The 27,515-nt window shown below is 41.2% G+C and overlaps 1 protein-coding gene across 15 annotated transcripts in view; it reads left to right on the top strand.

Moving 5' to 3' along the window:
* arvcfb (ARVCF delta catenin family member b) overlaps positions 1 to 27,515 on the top strand; it is a 163,811-nt gene that overhangs the window by 67,872 nt on the left and 68,424 nt on the right. Inside the window, exon 1 of one of the 15 annotated variants that reach the window (XM_066690108.1) lies at positions 6,649 to 7,174. The exons of the other annotated variants lie outside the window; for them this stretch is intronic. Within the exon in view, the coding sequence (XP_066546205.1) occupies positions 7,154 to 7,174 (21 nt within the window). The 5' untranslated portion in view covers positions 6,649 to 7,153. Of the gene's footprint in view, positions 1 to 6,648; positions 7,175 to 27,515 lie in introns of those variants that run through there. 15 annotated transcript variants of the gene reach the window in all.

Raw genomic sequence — 27,515 nt, 5'->3', positions numbered from 1 at the left:
TGAACAAATTGCATCTGATGGCTCTTCTGCAATCACTTCATATAGGATTGGTAAAAGGACACATCAGTACTTATGGCTTCTTGTATTGGAGATAACGCCAGAATGCTTCACTTAGCAGCATCCTTCATCACACGGCATGGATCAGAATTAGGTTGCATAATACATTTAAATAGCTTGCCATTAATCCTGCCTTTTGCACAAGCATGCAAAATAAATTAATTTTTTTGGGGGGCGTTTGTGAGGCAAGTGTAATGGTATGTTAATCGGTGCATCATATGGTTTTCATTTCAGTCTCCATTGCTTATATCCCAGAATTGTATTGTATGTATTTAGTTTTGACCCTTCATTGCAATATTTTCCACTGCTCTTTTAAACTGGATAAAGGTCACATTCCCAACAAATTCTGCAGTAGAAGGGAGTTTTGACTACTGATCAGAACTTGTCCAGGTCATTGACTGAGTTTTGTTAGACTAATACTGTAAATTAAGAATTGTTTACATTTGTATTGGTCTTATGTTGTTTGTCCACAATTCTGTAAGCTTACATTGCCAATGTATTGTAAACTGAGGACCAAGTATTGCAGCTGCAATTTCACATATCCATATCCCTGTGATTCAGAAAGCACTATAATGTGATGCAATTGAACTGTATCCTGGGTACTGACCTTTCTGTTGTGACAGCGGACATTTAGAATATCATTTAAAATGCAAATTGTATTGTTTGTGCCTTACAGTTCTATTACGGCTTGCCTACAAATCATATGATTAAACCATCTGAGGATTGTGGAGTATGGATTTTGATAGCTGAGATTTAACTTTTTCTGAGGTTCAGGGATTTACTGTCAGTATTAAATAATGCCCTTATCTTGTTCCTTTTAATAATTCACATTCAGTTTATCCTTCCTTGAAAAGAAAAAGCTTTTAACTTCCCCTTGCTGGTCTTTCAACACAGTTTTTTTTTTTTTTATTAAATTGACAGTGGCACATTCAACATTCTCATGCAGATGTCTTTCATAACCTGTAGAAATAGGCTTTCTGGTCAGCAAGTTAAAAGTTAGTCCGACTAACATTGAAAAGATGTTTATCTTACATTGAGTGCTTGGTTGCATTATCATTGTTACAAATGGTGTTATGTGGTATTGGTTAATTTTTCAAATGCTCATCAATAAATGTATTTATCGTCTAATTCCTCCAGGTTATGAAAGACGCATTGAAATGACAGATGGTTTAATTATACACTTATTCTTCTTTTTGTCTTGGACAGCTCATCTGCGCAATGGCGTGTTTGCCAGTTGTCGCAAGTAATTGGTTTGGATATCTGAAAAGGGCGTTTTGTGATTTCATTTCTGAATAGTAATAATAAGACAAGCAGTGGCCTTTTGATTCTCATTTCCTTGAACATTTGTCTTGACATGCCTAGAATAAGAGCAAGTTTGATTTGCTGTCTGCAAAGAGCTCTTTAGTTCTCTTTTGGAAGTGGAGATAATGGCACATTTGCAACACCTAAGACAGAAATAAGCAGTTTTATTCCAACACGGCTGGCTGTAAGCTTGCTTTCCTATCCCTTGAATGTTTTTCATTTGTTCAGCGTCCTTCATGGGAAATTGTTCATAGAAATGAAAAGTTATTTGTGTTGCATAAGGGCAACTTTAATAATACTTTCCCCTTGCAGTTAAAATTGGGTCTGCCCCAAATCCATTTGCACAAACCAGCCTGGAGAGCTGCAGAGCTTTCATAAAACTGTCTTGCCTTCCTGGTAGAGGGATGTCCAAGAGTGCTTTAAGCTAAAATATTGATCTACATTTGATTTTATGTTTTTCAGTCCGCAACATAATTTTGCTCTTAAGGTTATCAAGTTTAAGGAAGTCAAGTGTTCAATACTGAGTTTATTACTAAATGACCCAATTAATATATTTACCCAGCAAACTGACCAAATGCATTGACATCTCTTTAGATTATGTTATACTAATCTCCAGCAATATCACGTCAGCAAGATTTGCAGATGCTTTGATGACACTAGCTATTGTAAATCATTGTAGGCGGTTTCACAGTGGAATTGCATATTTTACATATATATATATACATATGTGTATTATGATGTTGATTTTTATTATTAATAATAATCATACATATTTCAATTTAAAAAAAATCTCTTTGTCGATTACATCTGTGTCTTTACCAGTGTAGTTGTTGTGAACACTTGCTCAGGACTCCCAGCCAGCAGATACAGCCGTCCTTTGATCCTTCTTCTGAGACGTTTGGGGTGAAGTTGTGATGGCACTGGAGCTGCAATCCCTGCTCTGCCAGGGCATAATACAATCAAAGACAGACCGTTAAACGGGGTGCCGAGATATCCCACACTGGCTTGCTTTGTGAGGCTGTGAAGCCAAACGAGCTACGAAAACATCGTAAATCACCTGGGTAACAATGGGACACAGTTCCCTTGTTTTCTTTCGCTGTCATTAAAAGATTTCTCACTTCTCGTAAATCTGTAATTACCTTGGGTGCCATCGAGAGCATCATTCAGAGAAACAAAACGGCACTTTTTCATTTTCATTCCCCCTGCATTCCAGCCTGTTCATGTTGGAGGATTTGGGATTTCAGGTTTTTTTTTTTCACACTCATTTGAATTCAAACTCCATGTCATTTGTGAAGCAGAACTTGATCTGCAAGGCCATAGCCTAACAGAACAGATGCTTTAATACTTTTATTTTCTTCCTAAATTGGCCCTGCAGTCATCTTTATCATTTGATGCCGATGTTTTGTTTATGAAAGAATAACATATTTTTAACTGTTTTATTTTTTTAATGGTTTCTTGAAAACAGGAGGATAGTGTGGTCAAGAGAATTTGGATGTTCAGTAGCAGTAAATGAAAGCATATTTATGTCCATGTTTTCTTTTAGAAAGGAGTAACTTTTTAAAGTTGAACTTGTGTGACTTGCCTTGAACCCCGCAATACACAGCAGGTATTACTGGTTTACAACAGTGGTGGCCCATAAATCATTAGTGGGCTGAGACAGGACTCGGCTCTTTGTGTTTGGTGCTTCTTGCATGGCTTGCATAGGACTGGAATTTTAACTGGGGTTGTAGATAGGCACATTCCTCAGGACCGGTACAGAAGGACAGGTCTTTATAAAGTGTGCTATTTTTATTCTACTTGGCAGCTCTTACTCTAAATTCTTCAAATCAGTAGTACATGGGTTATTTTGGATAAATGACAGAAAGAAGAAAACATCAACTTTGTATACTGTGTAAAGGTGAACGCATTAGCCCCATATAGAGGAGGAGAGACAGGAATAAGGCTGTTGGTGTGCTCCTCAAAGCTTTAGAAGTTCTGATTGAATTAGGTGCCCATTGTAACTGTAATTTTCTAAAAGCCAGGCTGCATTCAAATGCGTTTTCTGATCTTCTCCAGTAAAATAAACACCGCAGGCAAAGGAGTATGTAGACTTGCAGCTTTGTCACCGAAACAGCTGAAGGAGAGGTTGGGGAATTCAATCTTGCGAATGTGACGGATTGCTGCCACAAAAGCCGAAGCTGTCTGAAGAGCTGCCTTTTAGAAAACCTCAGACAGTTATGAGACATTCCACGGCTTGAGTTGCCGGCAGTTTGATAATTCATGCTCCTCTTCCTTTGAGCTATTCTCACCCCGTTCTTTTTTTTTTTATCGCCTGTCCGGATTTGTTCATTGTGAAGGTGACTGTAGAATCCATTAAAAGTTCCTTTTGAGTTTTGTCATCGGGTTATATATTATTTAGGTAGCTTTAAAATGCAAATTGCAATTGCCTGTTCACACACTGTAAACGAGAGTTCAAATCTAACATCATCTTCGTTGTCTCAACAGTCAAGGGGCCAGAAACTTGTGGTGTTGCGTTTGTAACACACACTGCACATTTAAAATATGGGGCATTCCTTTGCCAGACTGTGGTGTTTCTTGAAGAATGTGACCTTTTGACTCTCTGTATACATATATATTCCACGCTGACCGAGATTAGGTGTCAAGCCAAGGTTTAGTTCTAAATTCAAACCATGGGTGGGGGGAAAAAGTAGTAATTTGTTTCCATTAAAGGTTTCTTTTACTGTGAAGGTTATAGTGTTGATTTAATGTTGTTTCTGTCGAGTACCAAATGCCTAGCCAAGTTAATTATTTTCAGTCTGCGATACACAAGTGTATTAAATATTATTTTTAAAGTAGACTTTGATATGTTTGTTTACTGGACACTAGAAACCAGGGAGCCCGTACTGCAGCTCAGCTATTGGATCAATGTTGTGCGATTCACAAACATGTTTTTTTAATCGGTGGTTAGTGGATTTTGCAAGTAGTGTGAAATTTGCAAGACATTTACATCTCTATCACACTGCTGGTTTAGAGTCAGCCATATAGGTACAATTTTACCTTCAGTCAATCACCAGTCACAGAATCGTAAGATCTCCTAATTAATCCTTCAGGCTCCTTCTTCACTTACTAAGCAAGTGGGGTTTTGTCTGAGGGGGAAAAAAACTCACACACACAAATACTCATCAGTAAAGCACAGTATGAATCTTGACAGTTTTTTTTCCCTATAGCTATTCATTTCCCAATGTTTATCAGCACTGAACTGAACACACTGCCAGGGAGATGTGTGTTTTGGCTGAGTTTGTAAATATTTTATATAGAAAGTCTCGCATGAACACCATTGGATGTGTGCAGCATTTCGAAACGGGATGCTGCAGAACGAGGAGTTATTTCGATTTGGCCTTTGCCATCAAATAGTGGTAGTTGTGTTTGTTCCGCCAACTGGGGAAAGCCCTTTATGCTGCAGTAAATATGCAACCTTCGCTGTCAGGCTTGTGGAGAGTCTGAGAGGAAAATCGCATGTCCATGAAGAACTGGCAAGCCGGCTACAGAATGAGGGAATGAGTCTTTGCCATATATGGTCACTGCCAAATCCTCGGTGACTGTTTTTGGGTTGACAGCAGCTTAAGTGCATTAGCCACACTGTAGGTGCCCATAATGTGAAACAGGCAGAAACCCGGTTTGTCGTCACATTTTAGCAAACGAGTTAACTGGCTCCTTAAGGCAACAGAAGTCTGCAGTGTGTTGTACTGGGCCACCGGAGGCACGCAACGTAGCCATGGGAGAGGAGGCAGCGTTCACACAGGAATGCGATGCTCAATGTGTCGTATTGTAGTAGCTGGATATGTAGAGGGCTGGCTGTTGCTGCCGAGTTTTCCTTTATTTATAATACACCAAAAAAGTAGTGTATCGACCATTTAACTCAGTAGTAAGTTTGCACTAGCAGGCATTGAAACAAATACATAAAATAATACCGTAGTCTTGCTGCTGTGTTAGTGTGGGGCAGAGAGCTCAGTTTACAATGTATATCTGGACAGCTTCGGTACACACAGGGATTTCGAACCCTTTTCTTAGGTAACTTTTCTTTTTTTAGGTGTTCGATGAGTGCTGGGAAACTTAAATTGTGCAACGAAAGAATCTCCTTCTGCTAATGCTGATAGCTGAGATTAGGTTAGGTTTATTAATAACCGTGTTTCCTGGTTATACCTTATGTTACAATTTTTTGATTTCATTTTTTTTTCCTGCTGACTGGACACTTTTTTTTCTGCACAGAAATATATTAATAATAAATTCATTAGATGAAAGGAGGATGAAATGCTGCTATTGTAAGCACAAAAAAACTAAACTAAAAAAAAAACCTGTGTGATATTATGAATGCGGTATAGTTTCACATACTGAATTTGCAAAAAAAAAAAGCGGGGGGAACAAACCAAAAACTGTCATGAGCAGCAATTCAAAGACTTACACAGGTCCCTTCCTTAATCCCACGGAAGACTTAAACATTGTTTTAACAGTTTGCGGCTATATTTAAGGTGCCTGCAACAATGTCTGCACTATACTGAAGTGTTTCAGCACATTAACCTTCATACCATCTGTTCTCCGGCAGCGATTTGACAGAAAAGGAATGACTGAATGCAGCTTATTAACTTCAATGTATTTTTTTATCAATAGCTTTTTAATACATTGTCACTGTTTGGGAACCGGAGAGTGTGCCAGACACAAAGCAATTAAAAAGAAATGTGCTGTTGGATATTTGAAGTCAATACACAGACAGCATGACTGCAATAGAGAAGAAAACTGAGTTGTACACCACTATGGAAAATACAGCTTGAATATTGTTTTTTCTTTTCTTTTCTTTGCCCAGTCACCCTCTACAAAATCCCAAATGTTTAGACACCGATAACAGACAGAGAGCCCACATACCTCGGTGGCTCCTTTTAATCCATTTATTTTTAACGACTTATGTATTATGTGTAGGAAAATAGTTGGAGCACTTTTTTAATTCATGGGGGGCGGGGGGATGCTAGATTTCAGCACAGCCGTCTCAGAGTCCTGTGGTGTGAAAAGAACTGGAAATCCTTTATTAGATTAACATTCTTCACATTGTAGGTCACCGGTACCTGAGTGCTTCATGACCGAGGGCTTGGAAAAGCAGGGGCTCCAAAGGAAATACAACAGAACAAAGACATACAAACTCGAGCAACTGCCTGCCCTCCCTTTGAATGAGAGCACTTGCCCACTGCACTGTGTGCCTCTTATTCTCCACACAAGTCTGCGGGGTGTGGCCATCGCATGCTTTCTATGAGCTCCAGCTGCGACTGTCTGTCAGCTCCAACCCCCAAAGCTCACTTAGTTTGCATAGATGCTGGCTGAGGAGAGGAGGGCAGGGAAAGCAGTGAGGAGTAGGTTCAGCCAGAGCAGGACGTGAGCCGTTTGCTCGGAGGGCTTCTTTTGTTTTGGCCCCCCGTTTCCACCTCAAGGGCTTAGCCCCCTCCTTCCCAGGGTGACTTTTTGTTTTGTTTTTGGAGGAAACCAACAGAAAAGTGGACTTTTTTTTTCTCTCTGTGGAGCAGGGGGAGCTGAATCTCATCTTGCTGTGTGCAGCTTTTTTTATGCAGCATCTTCTTAAGGAAGAGCAGAAAAAGAAGGAGCAGGATTTCAGTGTGCGGTGTGGGTGCGTGTGCTTGTGTGTCGGGGGAAAGGATGGTTGTCTGCCTCTGAGCTGCCTGCACTCATCGGGGGGGGAAGAACCTGAGGAAAAGAGAACTTTTTGACACAAGGAGATTGCATTGGCAGTGTACACAAAGGGATTTTATCAATGCCTGCTGAAGTTAAACAGGTTAGTGCTGTAAATATATTTGGTTCTTACTCTTACTCTGTCTGCTCCTTTTTGTCTTTTGGGGGCTAGTGTAATGGGTACTTGATACTGCACACAGACTCTAAATGTGAAGCCCCTGTCAGAGGGACATCAGGGGAAAACTTTGTTTCGCTCAGCATTTACAGATCTTTATATAAACAGTTTTCTGAGAAGCCTGCCTATTGCTTTGCTTCTGCCTTGTCGCTTTCTACCCTTCGGTCAGGTTTAATGGGTGCAGACCTCATTTCGAAGAAACACATGCCAGCTGCTACCTAGGATTTTATTTTGTTTAGTTGACCTGCCATGAACGTTTAATGGGCTGGATGTAAAATGTGCAAGGAATAAAACTACCAACATGCAACTGTGTTCTCTCTGTCCAGAAAGGTAAAATGCACCTCCCAAAGGGTCCTGTATGAGATTGAAGTATCTCTGTGAAAGTAGAATTGTATGAAACAGGAAGGCACACAGTGTGTATTTTACTTATATAACTACTAAGCGTATTAACTAATGTTGATTTACATAACTACCTAAACACAGTATCTCACAACAAAGTACCGAGAACAACTGGGGTTTAGTTTAGCAACAACGGTCTGAGACAGACATATCTTGAATAGCTTGTAAGAATCACTAGCCACAAATGTTTAAATCTTGCATTGATTTGGTTGTCTGTGTGTATCTACTCTAAAGTTCTGTATGTGTTTCCGTTTGTGGGCTGATTGTGCTCTGGGAGTTGTACGTTCCATACTAGACTCCAGTAGCCTTGGCATCTGATGCAGTCAGCGGCAAATATATGATGTTCTTCTCCAAGCTTGGCAGAGTTCCACCTCAATAGGATAGGGGTGGGTGGGGGGGGGGTGGTCAACTCTGAACGACCCCCTTGAAACTTAAACCTGGATGGGTGAGTGTGTGCGTGTGTGTGTGAGTGAATTACAGATTGAAAACATTACAGCCCAGTCTGAATTTCAGGAACAGTCTTAACAGCTGTCTGGAGCCCTACTTGTGGAGATCTGATAATCTGTAAACGGGTTTTCAGTTGACAGATGCTACTTACTAGCTGGCGCAACTTTTGTAGGTTTAAGACTGCATTTTCCATGTGCAATTAGACGAGTTTCAAATGTTGAGGGCACAGGCTGGCTGCTTTGAGGAGTAGAGAGCAGTGCTGCAGTAGCCCTCCCTGAAAAAAAAATGTATACTTCTACTCTGGGACCCGAAATGTATTCTAGTAGTACTCTAGTGCTGACCTTGTTGATGCAGATTCCTGGCATGCTTTCAATGTATTCTTTCTGTCCAGAACCTTTGTTGACCTCTCTGAAGAAGATTCCTCTTTTTGAGCAACTGGATGTGTGTGTGTGTGTGTGTTTGAGAGAGAGACAGAAAGAGACATAAAGATCATAATGTTCGGAATGGAAGACAACAGCACATGGATTTTGTTGGTTTAAGGTTTTATTTTAGCCGTCTGAACAACTGCTGGCAAGGTCTTGGAGTAGTCTGGATCATGTCACGGTCTTGTACATTTCATGTAGCCAATTTATCAGAAAGTATTCAAATGTCTTGTATGCTTTCTAATTCTGTAGATAATGTAGCATGAATTGGTAGCACTGGGTAACAGAATTTCACCATAGAAATGGCGAGCATCACCATCACACTTGAGTTTTAAAGCCTTTTGGAGTTTTGAGAGATGTTCTGTACTTTTTAAAGGCATGTTCTACATTGAGATCTTTATAGTATTTATGTACAATGTGAACGGTGGAAGCTTCAAGGCATCCATAAATCGTTACCTAACCCAAAACCCCAAAATATTGCTTCTGGCATGTGGCAGTTGGGCTGGGTTGAATCCATTTTTAATTTTAGATTAAGATTAAGATTACAACATGGTCTCTTTGATTACAGAAGCTGCTGCGTCTTCTACTTCAAGAGTGAGTTGTTCTGTATATATTGCACATCATAATGAAGAATATGCTTTTGATGTTTATTTAAAAAGAAATCCCTTGGACAAACCAGGTTGGAAAATACCTGTATTTGTGGTCCAGATTTTCACCAAAACCCAACTTTAAGCATCCGTACAGGGGCGTTCCTGTATTGCAAAATATGCACAGAGCCCAATCTCATGGTGCTGTATATGCAGTCGGCTTTTATTCTTCTAAAGCAGAAACATTTCTCTTCTAAAGGCTTCCCGTTTGAGTGTCCTGTGATTTCTGTAGATTTTACACTTGGCTGTTTTTGAAGTCATGGTTGAGCTCCCTTCATCCTTGCATTGTCCCACAGTATTAAGCTCAATCTACTTCTCGGCATTTTGCTTCACAGAAATCTCTCTCCTTACTCTCAAAAGACAATCACGCATTTTCACAGCGGTGTTCAATTTCAGTTTTTTCTTGTTTTTGTGTAGTTGAAGGGTGTGTGTGTGTGTGTGGGGGGGGGGGGGGGTTAAGAATTGTTGGAAACTAACACACACACAGCAGCAAGAATAATACAAAAACTATGGAGGATAAACTTCCAAAAGAGAAGTGCTAAGATTGATGAAATCCTCTGAGAGTTGACTGGCAGATTTTGGCTCAGGCTGGGCAGATACGTGCGGGGGGGCGGGCGGTACTGTGTGTCCAGCTGTCTCATGGTAAACATTGTATCTCATGGCCCACCCTGCTGATTCCACTCCCACGCCTTGTCCTTGCCAGGTGACCTTTGACAGATTGGTGTTTTTATTTTTATTTTTATTTATTTATTTTTCCGATCCCCCATGCTCAGCCACACCCATGCAGCCGTGAGGCAGTGCCAGGGTCTGAAACGGGAGACTGCAAGGAGAAGGCGGCTTAAGGTTCACAGAAACAGCTGATGCGCTCTGTCCGTTTATCGACACTAGGCCTAACCCTGCTTTTCCGAAATAGATGGGATGCCATTCCCACTCCAAGTATTTGGGGTGTGCTCTGGTGTACAGGACAGCAAAATACCCCGGGGTCCTCACACGGTGGCCAAGCTGTTCTCAAGAAATCAAGCAGCTCCTCACAAATTGTTCTCTCATAACCCATTTGGCAGCTTGACTGCATGACGGACCTATAAAATTGATAGTGGCGGGCGTTTGAATTTATTAGCTTTGACCAAGGATCTCTGCAACGACTGACTTGGGGATGCGGCCGTATATCGTGTTTAACTGCTCCTCAAATGATTATAGCAAAGCCTTCTTTTGCTGATGTAAATCCTCACAAATTACACGCTTAGATCGCCGGCCTCATTTTCTTGGTGGTGGGGGGGTGGTGGGTGGAAGAGACACACTTTCATGTCTAATATTTATGTGTTCGGAAAAACTGAAAAATTAAAAAACGGAAGCGATTCTCGGCAACAGTAGCTTCTGCCGCACACCTCTCATGAATGAGGTGAGCTGCTTATTATTTCCTTAGGCTTTCTAAACATTTTTTTTTTAGACCTTGTTTAGCAGGTTTGGAAAATTCCTTCACTTAAGTGTATATCTGAACTAAAGACAAATGAAAACGTTTGTGTGGGATAGGATTTGTAAGGTACGAAACAAATTTATATGCAAATGATGACTGTAGGATTAAAAGAACAGTTATGTTGCTCCAACAGCCAAAAAAATATGCAAGATAAAAAGCAAAGATGGAGTTCCTTTCATCTCCACACGTTAAAAGCAGAAATTGTTAGTTTGTCGTGGATTACCATGCTATTGTATTTCCGTGGTGTTTATAGAGGAGTTTGGCACTGCAGAGGAAAAAAAAAACTACCTTGTTTCCATGTGATTTGGGCTCTTATTTTTTTTCCCCTCTTCTCCTAAGCTTTCCTGCTTTGTTTCTGTCCTATCAGTATGATCAGGAGACACTTCTCTTCTGCTGAAAGTCCATAACAAAGGCATGCGTCACATTACGAGATACCTTGGAAATCAATCCCAACATAAACAAGCTATCTCTGAGGCATGCCTGATTGCGAACAGGAAACTCCTCTTAAATGTGACCAAGGACAGTGAGGTGAGAGGGGTGCTAACATGGCAACTGGGCGCCCTGCTGGCTGACAGATAATAGAAGATTATACTTCACTGGGCTATCTTGGCTGATTGGCTCATTGAAGTATCCATTTTTTGTTTGTTTTTGTTTGTTTGAGTTTTTCCTCTGTAGAAATGGTGAGATAAAGAAAATGTCCTAATGTTTTGATGTTGATGTTGAGTTTTTTATTTTTTAATTTTATTCTTCGCTGCTATTGTCGCTAATCTCTTTGAAGTTTGTGATAGCGGTTTGGCGGGATGCCTGGGAAAGTGGAACACCAGCAGTACAGATCGCATGCATTTCAGAGCAGCTATGGTAACTCAAGTGCCAGGCCTCGCTCTGTGCTGAGGTTTCACCCACGGATACGGTGTAGTGCTTTGCCCCCCACCCCACCCTTCCCCTTTTAATCTCCGTGATTAATGACAGTCCTTCACTGAAATGAGGCAGACAGAGCCGTGAACTACCCTGATTGTCAGTGAATTTGTTCCCTCTGCAAAGACACAAAAGTATTTACTTAGTTTCCAATCAACACAGAGGGAACGAAATACTTGTAGTAATAGCATTGAGGCAGCTAACGTTGTTTTCTAGCCATATATCTAGCTAGCTAGTGTTACTTGCAGAAGGAAAGTTATGCTGGAGGGAAAGCTTAGCCATCTGAAGGGAGAACCGCAGTGATGAGCTTGGTCTGTCTGTTGCTTTGAAGGATTTGTGGAGCTGTGAATTGTGTTACCCTCTGTACTGCCTCAGTGATGCCATGGAAACTCTGACTTAACCGAGGTGGGCATACCCTCATCAAAATGAGCGGTTTTGCTACATCATCTTTAAGATGATTTAAGGGTGAGGGGGTGAAGCAGAAAGTCTGGAGTGATGTGGACCTGTTAAAATGGAAAAATGGAGATGAACCAGACTAGTAGATCTTGCCCCAAATTCCTTTGAAAATATAACCAACACTGCCCAGTACTCAGTGGGAGTCCAGTGGCGGTCTGCCTCTCCTTGTTTTCTCCATTCTAGCTCTGCTATCATTTAACTCTGTTAATCTTGCGTGCTGAAACATTACAAAAGAAGTGGGGCTTTTGTAACAATAATGTGCCGTTCCTATTGGGCCCCACAACCCCCTTCCTTCCCCCTCTCCTCTCTCTCGCAGCTGGGGGACCTACAAAGAGGCCTTCAGGGGAAAGGCCAGGTCTCACACTACGCTCCTCTTCACACAAGAGTGAGGTCAACATCAGCGCCCTGCTTACAGTACAGTGACTGCCGCATTGTACCCTGCAACCTGCTACCAGGCTTTAATTGTAGATGGTCTGTACTTTACACTTGCCTGTTTAGACTGCAGCTTTCTTCCATGGGATTACCCTTCCTCCTAATGGCTTTCAGAGGGCTCTTGAAGGAGGGGGTAGGGGGCTTGCACTTGCAGTATTCCGCCATCTGTCTTAGATTGGCTTTTGGGTCTAATGATTTCATTTTATGCTCAAGCTCTTTAAAAGGTTATCATGAATCCTGTAGGAAGCCGAAAACTCAGAACTTGTTTGGTGGTACAGATGAAAACCCAGTAAAATAACGTAATTGAGTGTGAAACTTTTGTTTTCCTTTTATATTCACTTATAAACTCGAGTCGAGTGTTTCAGCATGTGAAAGTGTTATGGTAGTTTTACTATTATTTTACTGTTTTACAGCAAACAGCTGAAGTTTGATCGTATGTGTCTTTGTTTGGTACTGTTATTTTACAATTAGCATCTAGACATTTTCTGCACGTAAACAATAAAACAACAGCTCAGATGTGTTGGTGAAGTCTGGGGGTTTATGCTGCTGTAGGAAATCCCTCAGCCTCGGCCAGACAATAGATCTCATTATTCGTGGCCGGCGTCCAGAGAAAATGTGCCCAAAACCTCTGTAATCAAAGGCGACACTTGGCAACTAGAGTTACATAGGAAGCCACGGTCCTGAAGCACTGCAGTGCGCTGCAGCTGAGTGGTATTTTATCTGCAAATGAAAGTGCACTTGAATGTAAAAATTAAGAAAAGTACCTCGGAAACAAAATAAAAATGAATATTGTTTTAAGTGAGTGTTGCATTACTGGGTAAACAATGGTTAGTATTGTTCAAACAATGGAACCATTCAGATTTAAGACCAGCTGTCACACACTATTATCTTGTATTGTATGGCATTCTTACTCATCATCCATTTCCTCCCATCACATATGAGTGGTTTTTTTTGCTGATGGAGTAGTGAAGCATGACGTGCCGTGCGTGTCTGTGGCTTTCCTAGCAGCCGTGTCGAGTTTGACAATGAACCCGACTGGAAGCAGCTTTGGAAAGCTTGCGCCTTTCAATTAAATGCCGTGTTGCCGTGCTTTTTAGGTTATTTAGTTTGTCTAATTGGCAGCGGATGGGAGCGTGGGGGAGCGTTTGTGCAGGTTTGGCAGGTTTTGCTGAAGTGGATCTCCCAGTGCCAGAACGGGTTCACAGAGGAACAAAAAGAGCACGCGATCTTCTGGTAGGGGGCAAAGACCACATTGGGTTGTGGTTACCAGGGGTCCACAGTCTGATTAAGGATATCAAATAAATAAAAGGGGAAAATGGAAAAAGTAACTTACCCTGAACGCTAAAGAAACGCAAACAATCGCTGTGGTGTTGTATATAAATGCCCCCCTGAGCCCTTGATGTGTGTGTGTGGGTGTGGGGAGGAGTTTGATGGAAGGAACTCAAGGTCTCCTCCCATACTTCTTACTCTGTTTAATGTACTGCTTCCGTACCAATTTGCTTTGACACCAGGGAGAATTGGTGCTCATATTTCTGTTTGACAGGTTACAGCTTTATTTATTTTTTATTTCCCTTGCCCTGTCCGAACATTAAGGAGCACGTGGTCATACACACAAGAGGTAGTAAGTGGAGTGGAAATGTGATTTATACCCCTCATATTACAGAGTGTGGATGCAGCAGCGGGGGGTTTGTGTCGGGGGGGTGGGGGTAGAAGAACCATGGCTTGTAATTCAGAAATATCCTTCATTTAAAACAGCATCCGCCTCATGCATTCCTGACAGCATGCTGGGCTGAGGGAGAGGGATTCACAACGCCATGATTCGACTCATCTGGAGAACAGAAATATTTTCTATAGAACCGAGAGAGTGTGTTACAGAAGTTAAGCAAATAGGCACTGTTCTTGTGCATGGCTTTCGAAGTCCTTTTGTCCCATTGTCCATGCTATGTTGCACACTTCATATAGGGATGCTCTCTCTGTTTATTTTCCCCCCCGAGGAGTCTGTGACGATGCCTTGCCTTTGTTTAATATTATTTAAAGATTGAGCTGCAGGGTTACAGTAAAATATCATGTTTTGTTGTCCACTCTGTTCCTGTTGAGGAGGATCTTACTCTCCACCATTCCATGGTTCACATTTTCACAACCTTTTCTGCAGTAAATCAGTGAAGTAATTCTATTGGTGCAGAAAGATAAATGCCCCCTCATGTGCTGCATTAGGGCCGTTTCCTATTACTCTCCTGGTCACAGGAGAAACATTAAAGGCTCTCAGAGTCCACAGCCATTTCCTGCTAATGGAAGTCGCAGGGGACCCAACAAAACGTCCTGGTCTGGTCCCTTATGGTCGGTGGGCAGTCTGAATGGATTTTCTCCAAATTTGACCCAGTCTTACACCCGACAGCCTCTTTGTCCACAGGCTCAGGTGTATACTCCCATTCATGTCTGCATGTAAATGAATAACATACAATCCGTAGACGGTCCTGACAACCAAGATGGTATCCTTCAAACTTAAACTAATCAAAGAAAAAAGAGAAATGAAAACTTTTGTCCGTATCCATTTATATTCTACCGGGACGCATGTCTGGCACTTCTCTTCATAGTCTTCTCGATTTCCTTCTGCTTTGTGTGTCTTTCTTTCTGTTAAAAATAAATGCCGGTGTATGGCTGCTGTAGATTTCTGATCTTCACACGGCTGCTATTATTCAGTAAACCTGAGTCATGAGAACAAAGCCGCATCCTTATTTGTGAGACGGCACCTTGTTAAAGATGCCTGCGAGGTTTAAATAAGACTGGAAAGAAAGAAAGTCACATCTTCACCAGTGATCTGTTTGGGAGAAGAAATGTGATATTTTTTTTTATTAAGCTTTGGGCTGTCTGACCAAGAGATTAGAGCTTTGTCTCATTAAGAAAACCTCTGATAAAATTCTGTAATTTCCACACTTATGTAATATACGCTGAATATCCACATTTCCATTGGTTCATTCAGCAAGAAAAAGCACAGAGAAAGAGAATATCAATATCTTGCTGTGGTAAAGGCAGTTTAGTAAAGAGATCTCACTCAAATCCACAGATTGATTGATTGATTTATTGATTAATTGATTGATCATTCATTCATTCATTCACTCACTCATTTTCATTTAATCAACCGACTGGATCCCACCAATCTGTTTACTCCTCCCTTCCCTGTGTATCTCCAAGTTGTAATCCCTGTGCTGTGGCTTCATGACAAACGACACTTCGGTGGAATTGCATTTCAATGGTTGGCCTCTCTGCTGGTTGTTGAATTCATGCAGGTGTGTAATCTGTACACTTGCACAGTAGCCTGTATTGAGGAGACTACATAATCACATCTGTATTGGAACAAGTTTGTTTTACCACACCCTGTAGCATAGATGTGTCAAAACTGTACACTAGAAACATCTGTTTATTTATCTCGCTCTCTTTCCTTTCTCTTCTCAACCTATCGTTTCCATCTACAGATATGGATAGGTATCTCAACAGAATAGATGTATAAAGATAATAGTTGCTTAGCATATGGCATTGGCGTAGTGTTCAGTGACTTATCATATTAAGCAGAGACACTAAACAGGACTGAACAGGTCCAGAGTGTGAACAGCTCTAAGTCTTCAAAGTATAGGAAAGGAGAAAAAACTAAACTGCTGAATAGAGGGGAAGGCTCCCGAAGGAGACGTTTGCCCTTACAGCTCGTTGGCACACAGATCACAGTGCAGCACTTCAAGAGAGAAGCTGAAGTAGCTGCTAAGCCTTCGCCGTCCTTGCATCCAGTTCAGATGGGCAGCCTGGCGGGCAGTGTGGGCAAGGAGGGCAGCGAATTCAAATCCACGAACATTGTGCAAGCAGCTCCTCAACGCCTGCCAAACTGGCATGGGTAAGAGCCGAATGCATCCATCTTTAAGCCCGCCTTGGGTAGACGACAAACATATTTCACATTCTCTCGATGTATCCCTCTCACCAAGTGCTTCCTGTCTTCATCGGCCTCTGTGACGGGGAAACACTTTGGAGTGTCTTATTTATGTATGTATTTGTTTGTTTAAAGCTTTAAACAACATGCACACTCCTTTTAATTAAACTGGATGATCATCCTGTTGTTTATAGGTTAGTATTCACCTTCAATGTGCACCCTCAACAAAAATCACAGGTCGTTACAATCTCATTCCCTAATTAAATGTACAGGCACACAATTTACCTCAGGTTGTTTGTCAATGCAATTAGTCTGGTGTGCTGTCAACAAGTGTGCTGCAAATGTACAATGTTTATTGTTTTGCTTTTCTTTTTTCTGCCAGAGAACTGAAAGTGACTTTGTCAGGAGATACCATCCTTGTACTGTAATTTCCCTCTCGTCTTAATGAGCTGGTAGCTCTGTATGTGTGGAGCTCATCTCAGATCTTGTTGTAGCAATGCTGCAGTGAATGAGGTGATGCTTGTGGCCTGCCATCGTTTGAAGTGGGTCAGTTAGTGTTTTATGAAGGAGCTGATGGGAAGCGGTCTGCAATGTTTTGCCGCGATACATTTGTTAAAACAGACATTTTCAGAATAACTCAGGAGATAAGGGGTTCATATTACCAATGTTGCTATAGTGACATTTTAAAATTTAATTTGAAAGCAATCTGGGATTTATGTTACTCTTATAATTAAAAACAGTCATATTAATTTGTCATTAAATACATTTGTATGTATTATCAGGTTCTCGGTAATGCACTGTTTATATGCCTAAATATGTATTGGTGTGTGTAGTAAGATTAGTTGAAAGCATTATCTTAGTTACCCTGAAAAGACCTGTTTAGACAGGAAGATATTCTCCAAATTTGTCAACAATTTCTGTCAAGTTATTTGAAAAGTTGTTTTCATGCCATGTCAGTACGGCCAACGGTGGCGCCATTCATTTATATCTTCACTCAGCGAGTGCTGTGGCTGGTGGTTTTTTTATGCGTCTCATTGGTTTTTGGCTTCCTTTCTATAATTCATTCATGTTCAAATGAGACATCGGCTTTGAAGAGTAGGCCTGAAGAAATATCTAGTCATATAAACCTAATAATAATCAACATTACTTGAGCAAACACTTGAAATGAGCAAATACCTTTTCTGATGACTTTTCTGAATACAAAGTAATGCTCTTTCAAAACAAATTACGCCAACTCAAATAGTTCTGTGGCTCGCTGCAGTGGAGCTCAGGTTTGATGTGTGGAGTTGTCGGCTTCTTTGATTGAATCATAGAAACCCAGTCTAGCGGGAACAATATATTTGTGCCCCCCTCCTCACACTTTGACACTTCAGATTATATACATATACAGTATATCAAGATTGTGCACTCATTTTGTTTGATAGGATTGGGACTATGTTTGATTTCCCAGCTGGTGGAAATCTGTGATGAAATTAAAATGACAGCCCCACTGATGTGGAGTGTGCTGATTCTTTTAGCAGTTTACTGTGCAAAAGGTACAGTAGAGGGGGGAATCACTTTTATGCTGGGTACCCTTGAACTTCAAACCGAATTCTGATCTGGAGAATTTTCAAGTCTGACTGCAGAGAGAGTCCCAGCTTGGCCATCTAAGCAGAGTTTTGTCTTGACACCAGAAAATTATTACATTTGACAGGTTAACGTTTAAAACACTTACCGAGATTAATTTCCCTGGGCCTGACATAGTAATCCAGAACTGAAGCACAAAGCATTTGTTTGTTTCAAAGGCAGAAGAACAGCTGCCGACTTGTCAACCTGGTTCTGATGGAATCTTTTTAAAATCCGCTTTCGGGGGGTCTAACTTTTTTCCATCGATAAACGCAGAAAATGGCTCGAGTTTCACAGTACAATTGCGAGCCAATGAAAGGTTAAGTAAATGGGGGGGGGTGATCACAATTGGAATAGTGTCTGATTTTTTTAATATTTGTTTTAATTCAGTAGTGTATACTTCAAGAGCATTCTTAGGACATGAGCTTATGTTTTGAAGCGTGAAGTCTTGGATCTCTGGAAGCAGGAAGGAAAAATGTTACCAAAAGTAATGGGTCAGGCAGATAGTCTGCAGATAAGGGATTATATAAGAGGTGACATGCTTCCTTAGGAACATTACTGAGATGCTTTGGACAACTCTGCACGGCCAGTGTTGACAGAATCTTACCACGAAAGTTCATGCACATAGCAACACAATACAGCAAATTGGGGATGTTTCTCCAGGAAAAATCCCCCAAAACTTTGTCAACTCCAGGATGTGCCGGAGCAGGGTGGTAAAACTGAGCAGTAAGGAATGTGAGAATCTCCACTGTTAGAGAAATAGTGTTTCTCCAGCCCTCTGAGGAAAGGATTGAAGCATTTATGGAGGCCAGGATTGGGCCTCTAGCCCCATTAAATACATTGTGAACAGCTTTTTTTTTTTTTTCTGTTGTCCAATTACTTTTGGTAATAAAGTGTATGTGTTTGAAAAAAACAAAAGCAAAGCTGCCTCCAACAGAAGACCTCCACAGTAAATTGGACGACCTTGTAGATGCACTCTTGCTCTCCGAGCCCTCTGTCTTGTTATTTAGTACAGGTACTAAAAGTTCTGGAATGAAGTCCAGTACATGTGCTTCTCTAATTGGGAAGAGGAGAGCACCTTGCTACCATATGGGACAGGAATTCTAGAGCGTTCATTAATCTGAACTGCATGGAAAGAATGTGTGTTTTTTTTTGTTTTAAAGTGAAAAGTACAGGTTGGCAGCTCAGTTTGTGAACTTCGAAACAACCTGGTTTTATAGCAGATCTGCACGTTTGAGAAAGGACTGACCCCATGAGCACTGAGTCACAGCGAGCGGCTGATTTGTGAGTGAGATCGCCAGGGCCTCCTGGAACAGTGGACACTCATGTTGGTGAGTACAAAGTGATGTCAGGGGCCAGTGCTATTTGTAATGATACGTCTCCAAAGAAAACACTGTACTACAGCCAGGCTTGTATCCTTGAAAGTGTCTCAACAGCACAAGAATAGAAGTGAGTGTGTAGGACTGGCTGCCCCTTCCCCCCCGCTGCCATCGCTTTCCTGTCTTTGTTATGGCTCGTCTGCTAGCAGAAATTGTTCACATCTCTTACAGAAAAAAAAGTTTTATTTCCAAATACTATAGGAAGTAATTTATACAGAGCTAACAAAGCTGTGCTTGGGGAACAGCAGAGCAGATATATTTAACCCTTTGGTCATTATCCATACTGATGCACATGCAGGATTTGTTTGTTCGGTATCGAAGCAACAAATGGGACTGGTATCTTAACTATATTTGTACCCTGTCATTGACTCTAGGAAGACACAAATAGGTGCGGGGTCTTAGGTTTCATATCAACTAAAAGCTTGTTTGAAGTCTGTTTACTCTTCTTGGAAGAGAGTGTAATATCAACTTATTCTTATTAAAGCGTCTCTCTCTCTCTCTCTCTCTCCTTCTCTCTCCCTCTCTCCATTTCTTTCTGTTGTTGGGCTGGATCTTTTCCAGGCCGCATATTTTGGGAGGGTTTGGAATCTCAGTTGTCCCAAGATTATATGGTACAGAAAGTTCTAGCAATGTGTAAACATTTGATTTGGGGTCGTAGTCTGTGGTTTCTGTGCCGGTCTCCTTTCTCTGACAAAAGGAATGCAGGCTAAGGGATTTGGACTGGATTGTTTTCTGCTATTCAAGGATAATATTCTTGAACAGGTCATCTCACTGAATAGAAATGAGCATGGAGGACATTCCAGAGGTTACAATTTTTTTTTTTTGGCTTGCTTTTTTTTTTCTTCTTCTATAGAAGTGGTGATTATTGTTAGTTCTTCTTGTAAAGTATAAAATATTTACCAGCCACTCCCTTGAGCCAGAGCCCCGATCAGCTTCACAACCGAATCAGCGCTTGTCTTTTCCCTTTCACTGAGCAATTCATGCTGAGGCCCTGGCACTACAGCCAGCAATAGGTTTTAGATATAAAATATTTAGCAGGACATGAGAATTGGACAAAAGGGGCCGATGTATTGTCAAATGTCTGTTGGACCTTGACAACTTGAGGAGAGAGACGGGGAGAGCGACAGACAGAGAGACGGGGAAAGAGACAGAGCGAGAGAGAGAGAGAGGGATGGGAGAATGCACAATTAACTATCTACAATATTGTCTTGTCTTCAGTCCAGACTTACTTCACTTTATTATGCACTGCAGCTCAACTAGAAAAAGGTTCAAATTTCCTGTCTGTGCATTTATTTATTTCTGTTTACTTATCTGGCTGATATCAAGACATCTTGCATTTGGCAAAACAAATGCATTAGTAGCATACAGGAATCTGTGAAAGGTTACATAGTGCTCTGTGGTTAACAACACCAGAAGAAGGCTACAGCTCTGAGTTCGGCAGTGAATTTATACGAATTTATATTAAATGTTGCTCTCTGAAATGTCTTCAGTACTCATTTCTTTTCAATGAAGTGACCTATGATCATTCTGCGTTTTGTTTTGTTTTGTTTTTTAATTTCCTATAATTTTTGTTCATGTTAGCATATGGTTAGTGGTGCAGAGGGACTTGCAAAGATCTTGAAGTATGTTGTTCTCTGCAAAGATCTAGCAAGACTACCTTGCATAAGTACTTAAGTAATTAGAGCCGTAAAAGAGGTAAGGATTTGGGGCCGAAATTAAGCATTTAAGTTTCAGGTGACAGGCCTGAGGCAAACAGATGCTCAATATAATTGTACTAAAAGTTTATGAAGTCTCATAGGAGTAAATGATTCCTGAAGCATTCAGAAATCATACCTTACAGCAGCAACTTGCTGTAATGAGAAAGTGTTACTGATGCAGCTAGTTTGCAGTGCTCTATGGCGGTGTGTGGGATGGGCCTAAGAAGTATGATTTTTGTGCAGGCTGACGGGAGAGAGCAAACTGCTTTTCCCCAGGGCCCATCCTGAGCTGCAGGAGAGAGGTCCTGCTTGTCCTGTCCTGGGATGTTTTTTTTGTTTTTGTTTGTGTGTTTGTTTTTGGACTGTCCTTTCACAGAACTTGTCCGGGCATTAAAATACACAGAATCAGCAAAACAATGTGAGTGATGGAGTTTGGCACAGAAGCGTTCTTCTCAGGACAGTGTTTGCAGAACTTTTTCGTTGAACTTTTAGCTTGTTTTTTTTCCTCCTCTATTACAGTTATATGTGTAACTATTTACTTTTCTTTTTTTTAATCCATTTGATGTTTTGTGTTGATGGACATACAGACCTGAATATTATATTCTAATACTGCTGGCTGTCTTCAGATTTCTTTTGGCTGTTCGACAGAAGTAATTCTTCAGATCTAACTGGGATTTTTTATTTTCTCTGCGGTTTCTTTTTAAGAACGTTAAGACTAGAATATTCTGCCCATGCTCTAATCCCATGTAAATTGATCCATACTAAAATGCAAGTGTTGCTACAGTTTGTAATGTATTGCGTATCTTTGTAATTCCTAAACCGTTCAGGTTTTGTAGTAGCAGGAAACATTTTTTTTTTTTCTCTGAAAGCAAGGCTGGTTAAAAAGTTCAAACGACAATGAAACCGCACAGTCGGGGGTCGGGGGGGTGTACATAGTTAAAGATTTTGGCACCCACACACTAAACAACAATCACTGAATCCTTGGGGTGTTACACAAGAGTACCTGTCGTCAGAAGGGGAAAACAAAACAGGAAACAAAACAGCAGTGTTCACAACTACTTGGAGACCCCCACCTATTTTTATTATTTTTTGTCATTTGAGACATTGGCTGCGATCTGTCTGTTTTTGAACCCGATTGTCATAGTCAGCTGTCAACCAGAAGCTGTTATTACCGTGCGCAATCCTGCTGATCAATGAGAGAACGAGGAGGGAGGCCTAGTGCAGGAAGCAGCGGGACATCTTTCACTTCACTTTTTTTCTCTCTTTATCTGAATGCTTTAGTATTTCAAATACTTACTGGAATCACTGGCCACTTTCTGTCTATGCTAGTGACGGAAAACAGGCTGCCGCTTTCTGCTTCCTACCGTAGACCTTTTGCGTTTTATTTTTGGCAGACTGAAGCAACCTGCCTTCCCCTCCCTCCTCTGCCTCACTCGATTTTGTTCACGGTGTGGCATATTGTATTGTGTTACTGCATATCTTTTAGCTTTTCTCTTCTGTGGATAAAAGACGCTGCTGCTGTGTGCAAGGAACTGTGATTAGCACACTGATTTGATTAGCACTGTTAATTGGGAGCCATTCCTCTCCCAGCTGAGGGGTATTTCTGTGTGATATCTCGGCAGGAGAGCTATTTGTGGCCAATGCAGAGCTTACTGCAGCTGATAGCTAGCTGCATGTTAAGCTTTGTGCCAGTGAATTACTGTACCGATTGGCAGCACTGTACTCCAGTTACGTGATATTCTATTTTAAGAGGAGGGCAGTGTAATGCTAGCTGTCTTTTTTTTCTCCGTTTTTGTATAAGCTGATACTAATCGTGGCCTTGTGCTTTTGTCATCGCTTGTGCTTTAATATATGTCTGCATTTCAACTCCGTGTTAAGCCACTGTGCGTCGATTTTGGAGGGAATCGGCGCTAGGCTTCTTTTCGGGGTCATGGAAGCAGTAGGTCATGTGAGTGTGGTGGCGCTTTTGAAGGGACTCTGTATGAGGGGGTCACCCAGGGTCACAGACTGGGAGAAATGAAAAGAGCTATTTTGCTTTTTACTCCCGTCCCTCCCTGCCCGGATTTACAGACTCGATGTTTTGGAGGGAAGTAAATCAATTACCAGTGTTTGTCTGCAGCTGGGCATCTGTGCTGCATCTGCACTGATTATAGCATCAGTCGTAGCGTAGCTCTTAGAAACATGTTGGGTTGGACAGGGTGGTGCAGTTTTTCTTTCTGCCTTTGTCTGATGTCCGGAGTCGTGCAGCGGAGGGGTTTCTTTGGCAGGGGGTTGTACTACAGACAGGAGCGGGGCCAGCATTTGCGCGTGTGGGGCTCTGATGAGGGCTTTGCGGGAGTCATTAATTGGATTACTAAAGCAGTCAGTGCTGAAAGATGTGCTGATGGCCCAGACCATGTTGTGTGTCTCTCAGTGTACCTGCTATGATGGAGCTGGGCCTCATGTGGAGACAGCGGCTGTGTTTGTGTGCTGCTGTGCTGGGAAGGCAGGGCTCTGATGTTACAGTGGGAGGCTGGATCATAGCAGAGTAAAATTAAAAAATAGCACACTTTGAAAAACCAAAGTAATAATTGCTTGGACTTATTTTAAAGCTCCTCTGAACTCAAAACAGTTGTTGTCATTGTTGTACCCAAGTTTAATATCAGATGTGCTTCCTTTGTGGAGATATTACGCTCCCCTGCATCTCTAATGAAGACTGACGTGCGAACACCCGGGCCATACCTGAATTATGGCATTTCGGCGACCTTTGTGTAGGTGAAGGGGCGAGCCAGTTGCAGATCTGAGTTTGTTCAGGGCTATTTTCGGCCAGATTCCTGCTTACGCTGCTCCTCCATGGCATTTCCTCTTAATCACTGGGCTGAGCAGCCTCAAAGCTGTCTGGGTTGTTGAAGCAGGGGCGGCAGGCAGCCCAGTGAGGGGCCCAACTCCACGGCAGTTGGCTCTATTTGATCTGTGCCAGCTGACTCGACCCGCCCGTAGAGGGAGAAAATGAACGGGCTCTAAACAGGAAACTGAGAGAACATGACATAAGAATCCGCTCAGTAAATATTACATAGGGTCTGCAAGGATTTTTCAGACTATGTGTGTGTGTGTGTGTGCGTGTGCGTGGCATCTGAGCTTTAATTTATAATGCCAATCAACTATAGTGTTAATTAAAAAATGCTAAGACAGCGTGGAATAATTAGTCTGCTGGTCCTTTCTTTGTATGAGTAATCCATTATTAAAATTTGAAAAAGCAATTAATTAGTAATTCTAAAGAAATCAAAAATTAATCCCACTTAAATAAAATTCAACAATTTTCTGTCCCCTAATCTACAATAAATGTATGTGTTTTGCAACTGTATTGTTTTCCTTTACCTCTATGTACCTTCCACTATAATAAACACACACACACTTAATTTGTTATTTCGTTTGTTCTCTGGCAGGGAGACATAAATATACTCTTTACCTGGCTAATAAACACATCGTAGCTGTAAAAATGGCAGAATCTTCAAAGATACTTACAGGCTTTTCTGACCGAAGCTGTAAGACTACACAGTGTTGAATAGTACGAAGTTAAACCCAGGAAGCAAACATTCGATTTGCTTGTTAGTGCAGTAATCTATTTAAATCCTTCCTGAATTCCCGAAATGCTTCAGAGAAAACGTACATGCTTTAACCTTCTTCGATACGAATTGAAAATGATGGGCTTTGGAGCCAAAGGAAGAAGTCCCCCCCAAACAGCCAACAGCCTTCAGCTGTGTAGACTATCTTTTTCTGCTGAATCGGTTCCTTTGGGTCTTCTGTTGGATTAGCACGGGCTGGTTGTTCCTCAGTCCTCCTGGCTGTGCTGTTTTAAGTATTCAGTGACACAGGAGAATGCTCTTTGTAAATAGTTATCCTTTGGCATTCAAAGGCCTTGGTTTGCGAGCCCCCGAGGCCTTCATTCTCTCTGGTGGTTAGACAGATGGATTGTATTTAGTTCTGTTTCTTTTTTCTTTTTAAGTTATTTTGATGTTGGTCAAGCTCAAGGTTATGGTTTAGTTTTATTAGTTTATTAAAAGGTTTTTGATGCTTGGCTCAAGAAGCCCCTCTCCTTTTTACCGCGAGAGCGATGTGTCAGGGTAGCCGTTGACTCCCATCTTCAGTAACCTCCGCTGTTTTATTATCCAAATAGCACGCATAGCTGTTGGAATACTCTTGCAGCAATCAAGCAATCAGCAGAAGAAGAAAAAAAGGCCTGGTTGCCTAGTCAGGAAATAGAACTAAACAAAGGAGCCAGCTTACCCCCTGTGTGACACCAAGAGAAGTAGCATTACTGAAACACTGTTCAAAATGATCTCGATCTTGAGTAAAAAGAAAGATGCAAAGAAAAACAATTGGCAAGAAGGTCTTGATTGATAGGTCTATCCCCACAGTATCTTAGGCTATTAGGCAAGAATCTTAACAGTAGCCAGTGTCCTTTTTTAGAGTTGATATTTAGTTGTAAATCTACTTGGGTTGTTTTTGGCTGCAAGTCCAGCCATTCGTGCAATGAAAGCTAGTGAAGGCATGTGCTATGTTTTTCTTTTTCTTTTTTTAATGCTCCCTTGCATGTGGCAAGTTGTAAAACAACTGTGGAGCATAATCAGATCTTGATGAAGCAGAGATCTGAACAGCTACTACTAGATCTGAATTAGCTCAGTGCTGTAGAAAAAAGCTAAATGTAACAAGCTGACAAATCGTGTCCTTGTTGGAAGGGGTTGGGGATTTCAACACACCCTTAAATACCCTGAAAGGTTTACTTTGTTTTGGTTTCACGCTTCTGTCCCTAGCATCTCTGTTTCTATTTCTACATGGTTATATAAAGGGAGCTGCTACATGCAAGACTTGAATTCTGGGTGGTGGTCTATTCTGGGCTTAAAACACAATGTGAATGACTCTGTAGTAACCGTCGACTCAGGAAGTGTGCTATCACTTGGCTCCTCCTGAGCCAGGCAGACCTCACATGATCTGGTCTTTGGACAAAATCATTTTTTAGGCGTCCCCTGAGACCGTGCCGCTGACAGCGCAACAGTGAACGATTGTTTTTTCACTCCCCTTCTCAGCGTGCTCAAAAAAGAATCTGTTGAAATTCCCCTGAAAACACATCACGTCTGGAGGGAGGTTTATTTCATCTGCTGCAGAAGTGCCTATACTCGGCCCAGCAGTGAAATTCCTTTTTCCTCTTTTGCCTCACATCTGCTGGCAAGTTAACAATAAACCAGCGGAAAAAAAAAAAACTGTTCTGTAAAATTCAAAACCCCATAATTGATAGAGACTTTACTTTTTTTTGTTTTTTTGTTTAGCCAACCCATCTGAGTAATCAAAAATTCAGCTTGCAAATTAAAATCCACTAATTAAATATACTGCAGCTATTTGTTTGGTTATGGAGGCTAATGAAGGGGCTACCTGTGAAACTGCAATGCAAAATTGAGGCTACATTGGCACAGAGTCTAGTGAATCTGCCATTGTGTCTGTTTGCTTCTTTAATGGATGTCAGTCAGTGTCTTTCCTGAGATCTCATTGGTTACTATAAAGCAAGTCTGGTATTTCATTATGCAGCCATACAATGCTACTATTTGAGTTTTGTTTTCTCTGCTGGGAGTGTTAAAATTACTTAAAATGTTATATGCAGTATATATTTCATGTTAATATGCAGTATATTCCAATCTTGTTACAGCTAGCTTTAAAGAGCATTCCAGCATGCCAGTGCAGTGCTTTCACTCCTCGGTACTATGGCAGTGAACAGTGAGATTTTCCTTACTAAATATAGTCTCGGTGTGAAAAAATCTTTGGTAGTTTGTGTCAGGCGTACTGTAATCGTTGCCATATGTAAGAAACAAGAGTGTGTGTGTGTGGGGAGGGGAGAGGGGGCTTTTCACTTGGTGCTCCAGGGAATACCTTGGAATATTAGCAGGAGATGAAACTACAGGCTGGTGATTATCTCTGCCAGATGGATGAAGGCATGTGATTTGTGAAGTTTCTGGTGTTTACTTTTTTACTTTAATTTTTAGAAGTGGTTTGGTCTGGAATGTTTACGTTGATCGCTTGTGACGGTGTGGTACCTACCCACGGTTCCTGAATGGAATTGGTTAGGATATGGAAACCTGATGTGTAAATACATGATGCTATTTAGGATGTTTCAAATATGGCACGCTGACAGGAGAATATTCCACATTTGTTCTTCTAATCCCCCCAAAACACAACAAAACAGCCACATGGGCACTTCATTTTCCCTGCTTTGACTCGCATAAATCATTTGCTGCTTTTCTGATAACATCTCGTCTCGTGCAAAAACAACTTTCATTCCACTTCGAGAGTTGATATGAACTTTCTGACGAAGGTGAAAACAAGAGATCTCACCTCCCATCCCCATATTATAAAGCTATAAGATCTGATTTATAACCTGACTGCCAAATTATATATATATATATATATATATATATATATATATATATATATATACACACAATGTGTATG

The sequence above is a fragment of the Amia ocellicauda genome, chromosome 17 (assembly GCF_036373705.1).
Source record: "Amia ocellicauda isolate fAmiCal2 chromosome 17, fAmiCal2.hap1, whole genome shotgun sequence".
Taxonomy (NCBI): domain Eukaryota; kingdom Metazoa; phylum Chordata; class Actinopteri; order Amiiformes; family Amiidae; genus Amia; species Amia ocellicauda.
Note: the sequence above shows the minus strand (reverse complement) of the source record. Positions and strands in the feature narration are given on the sequence as shown.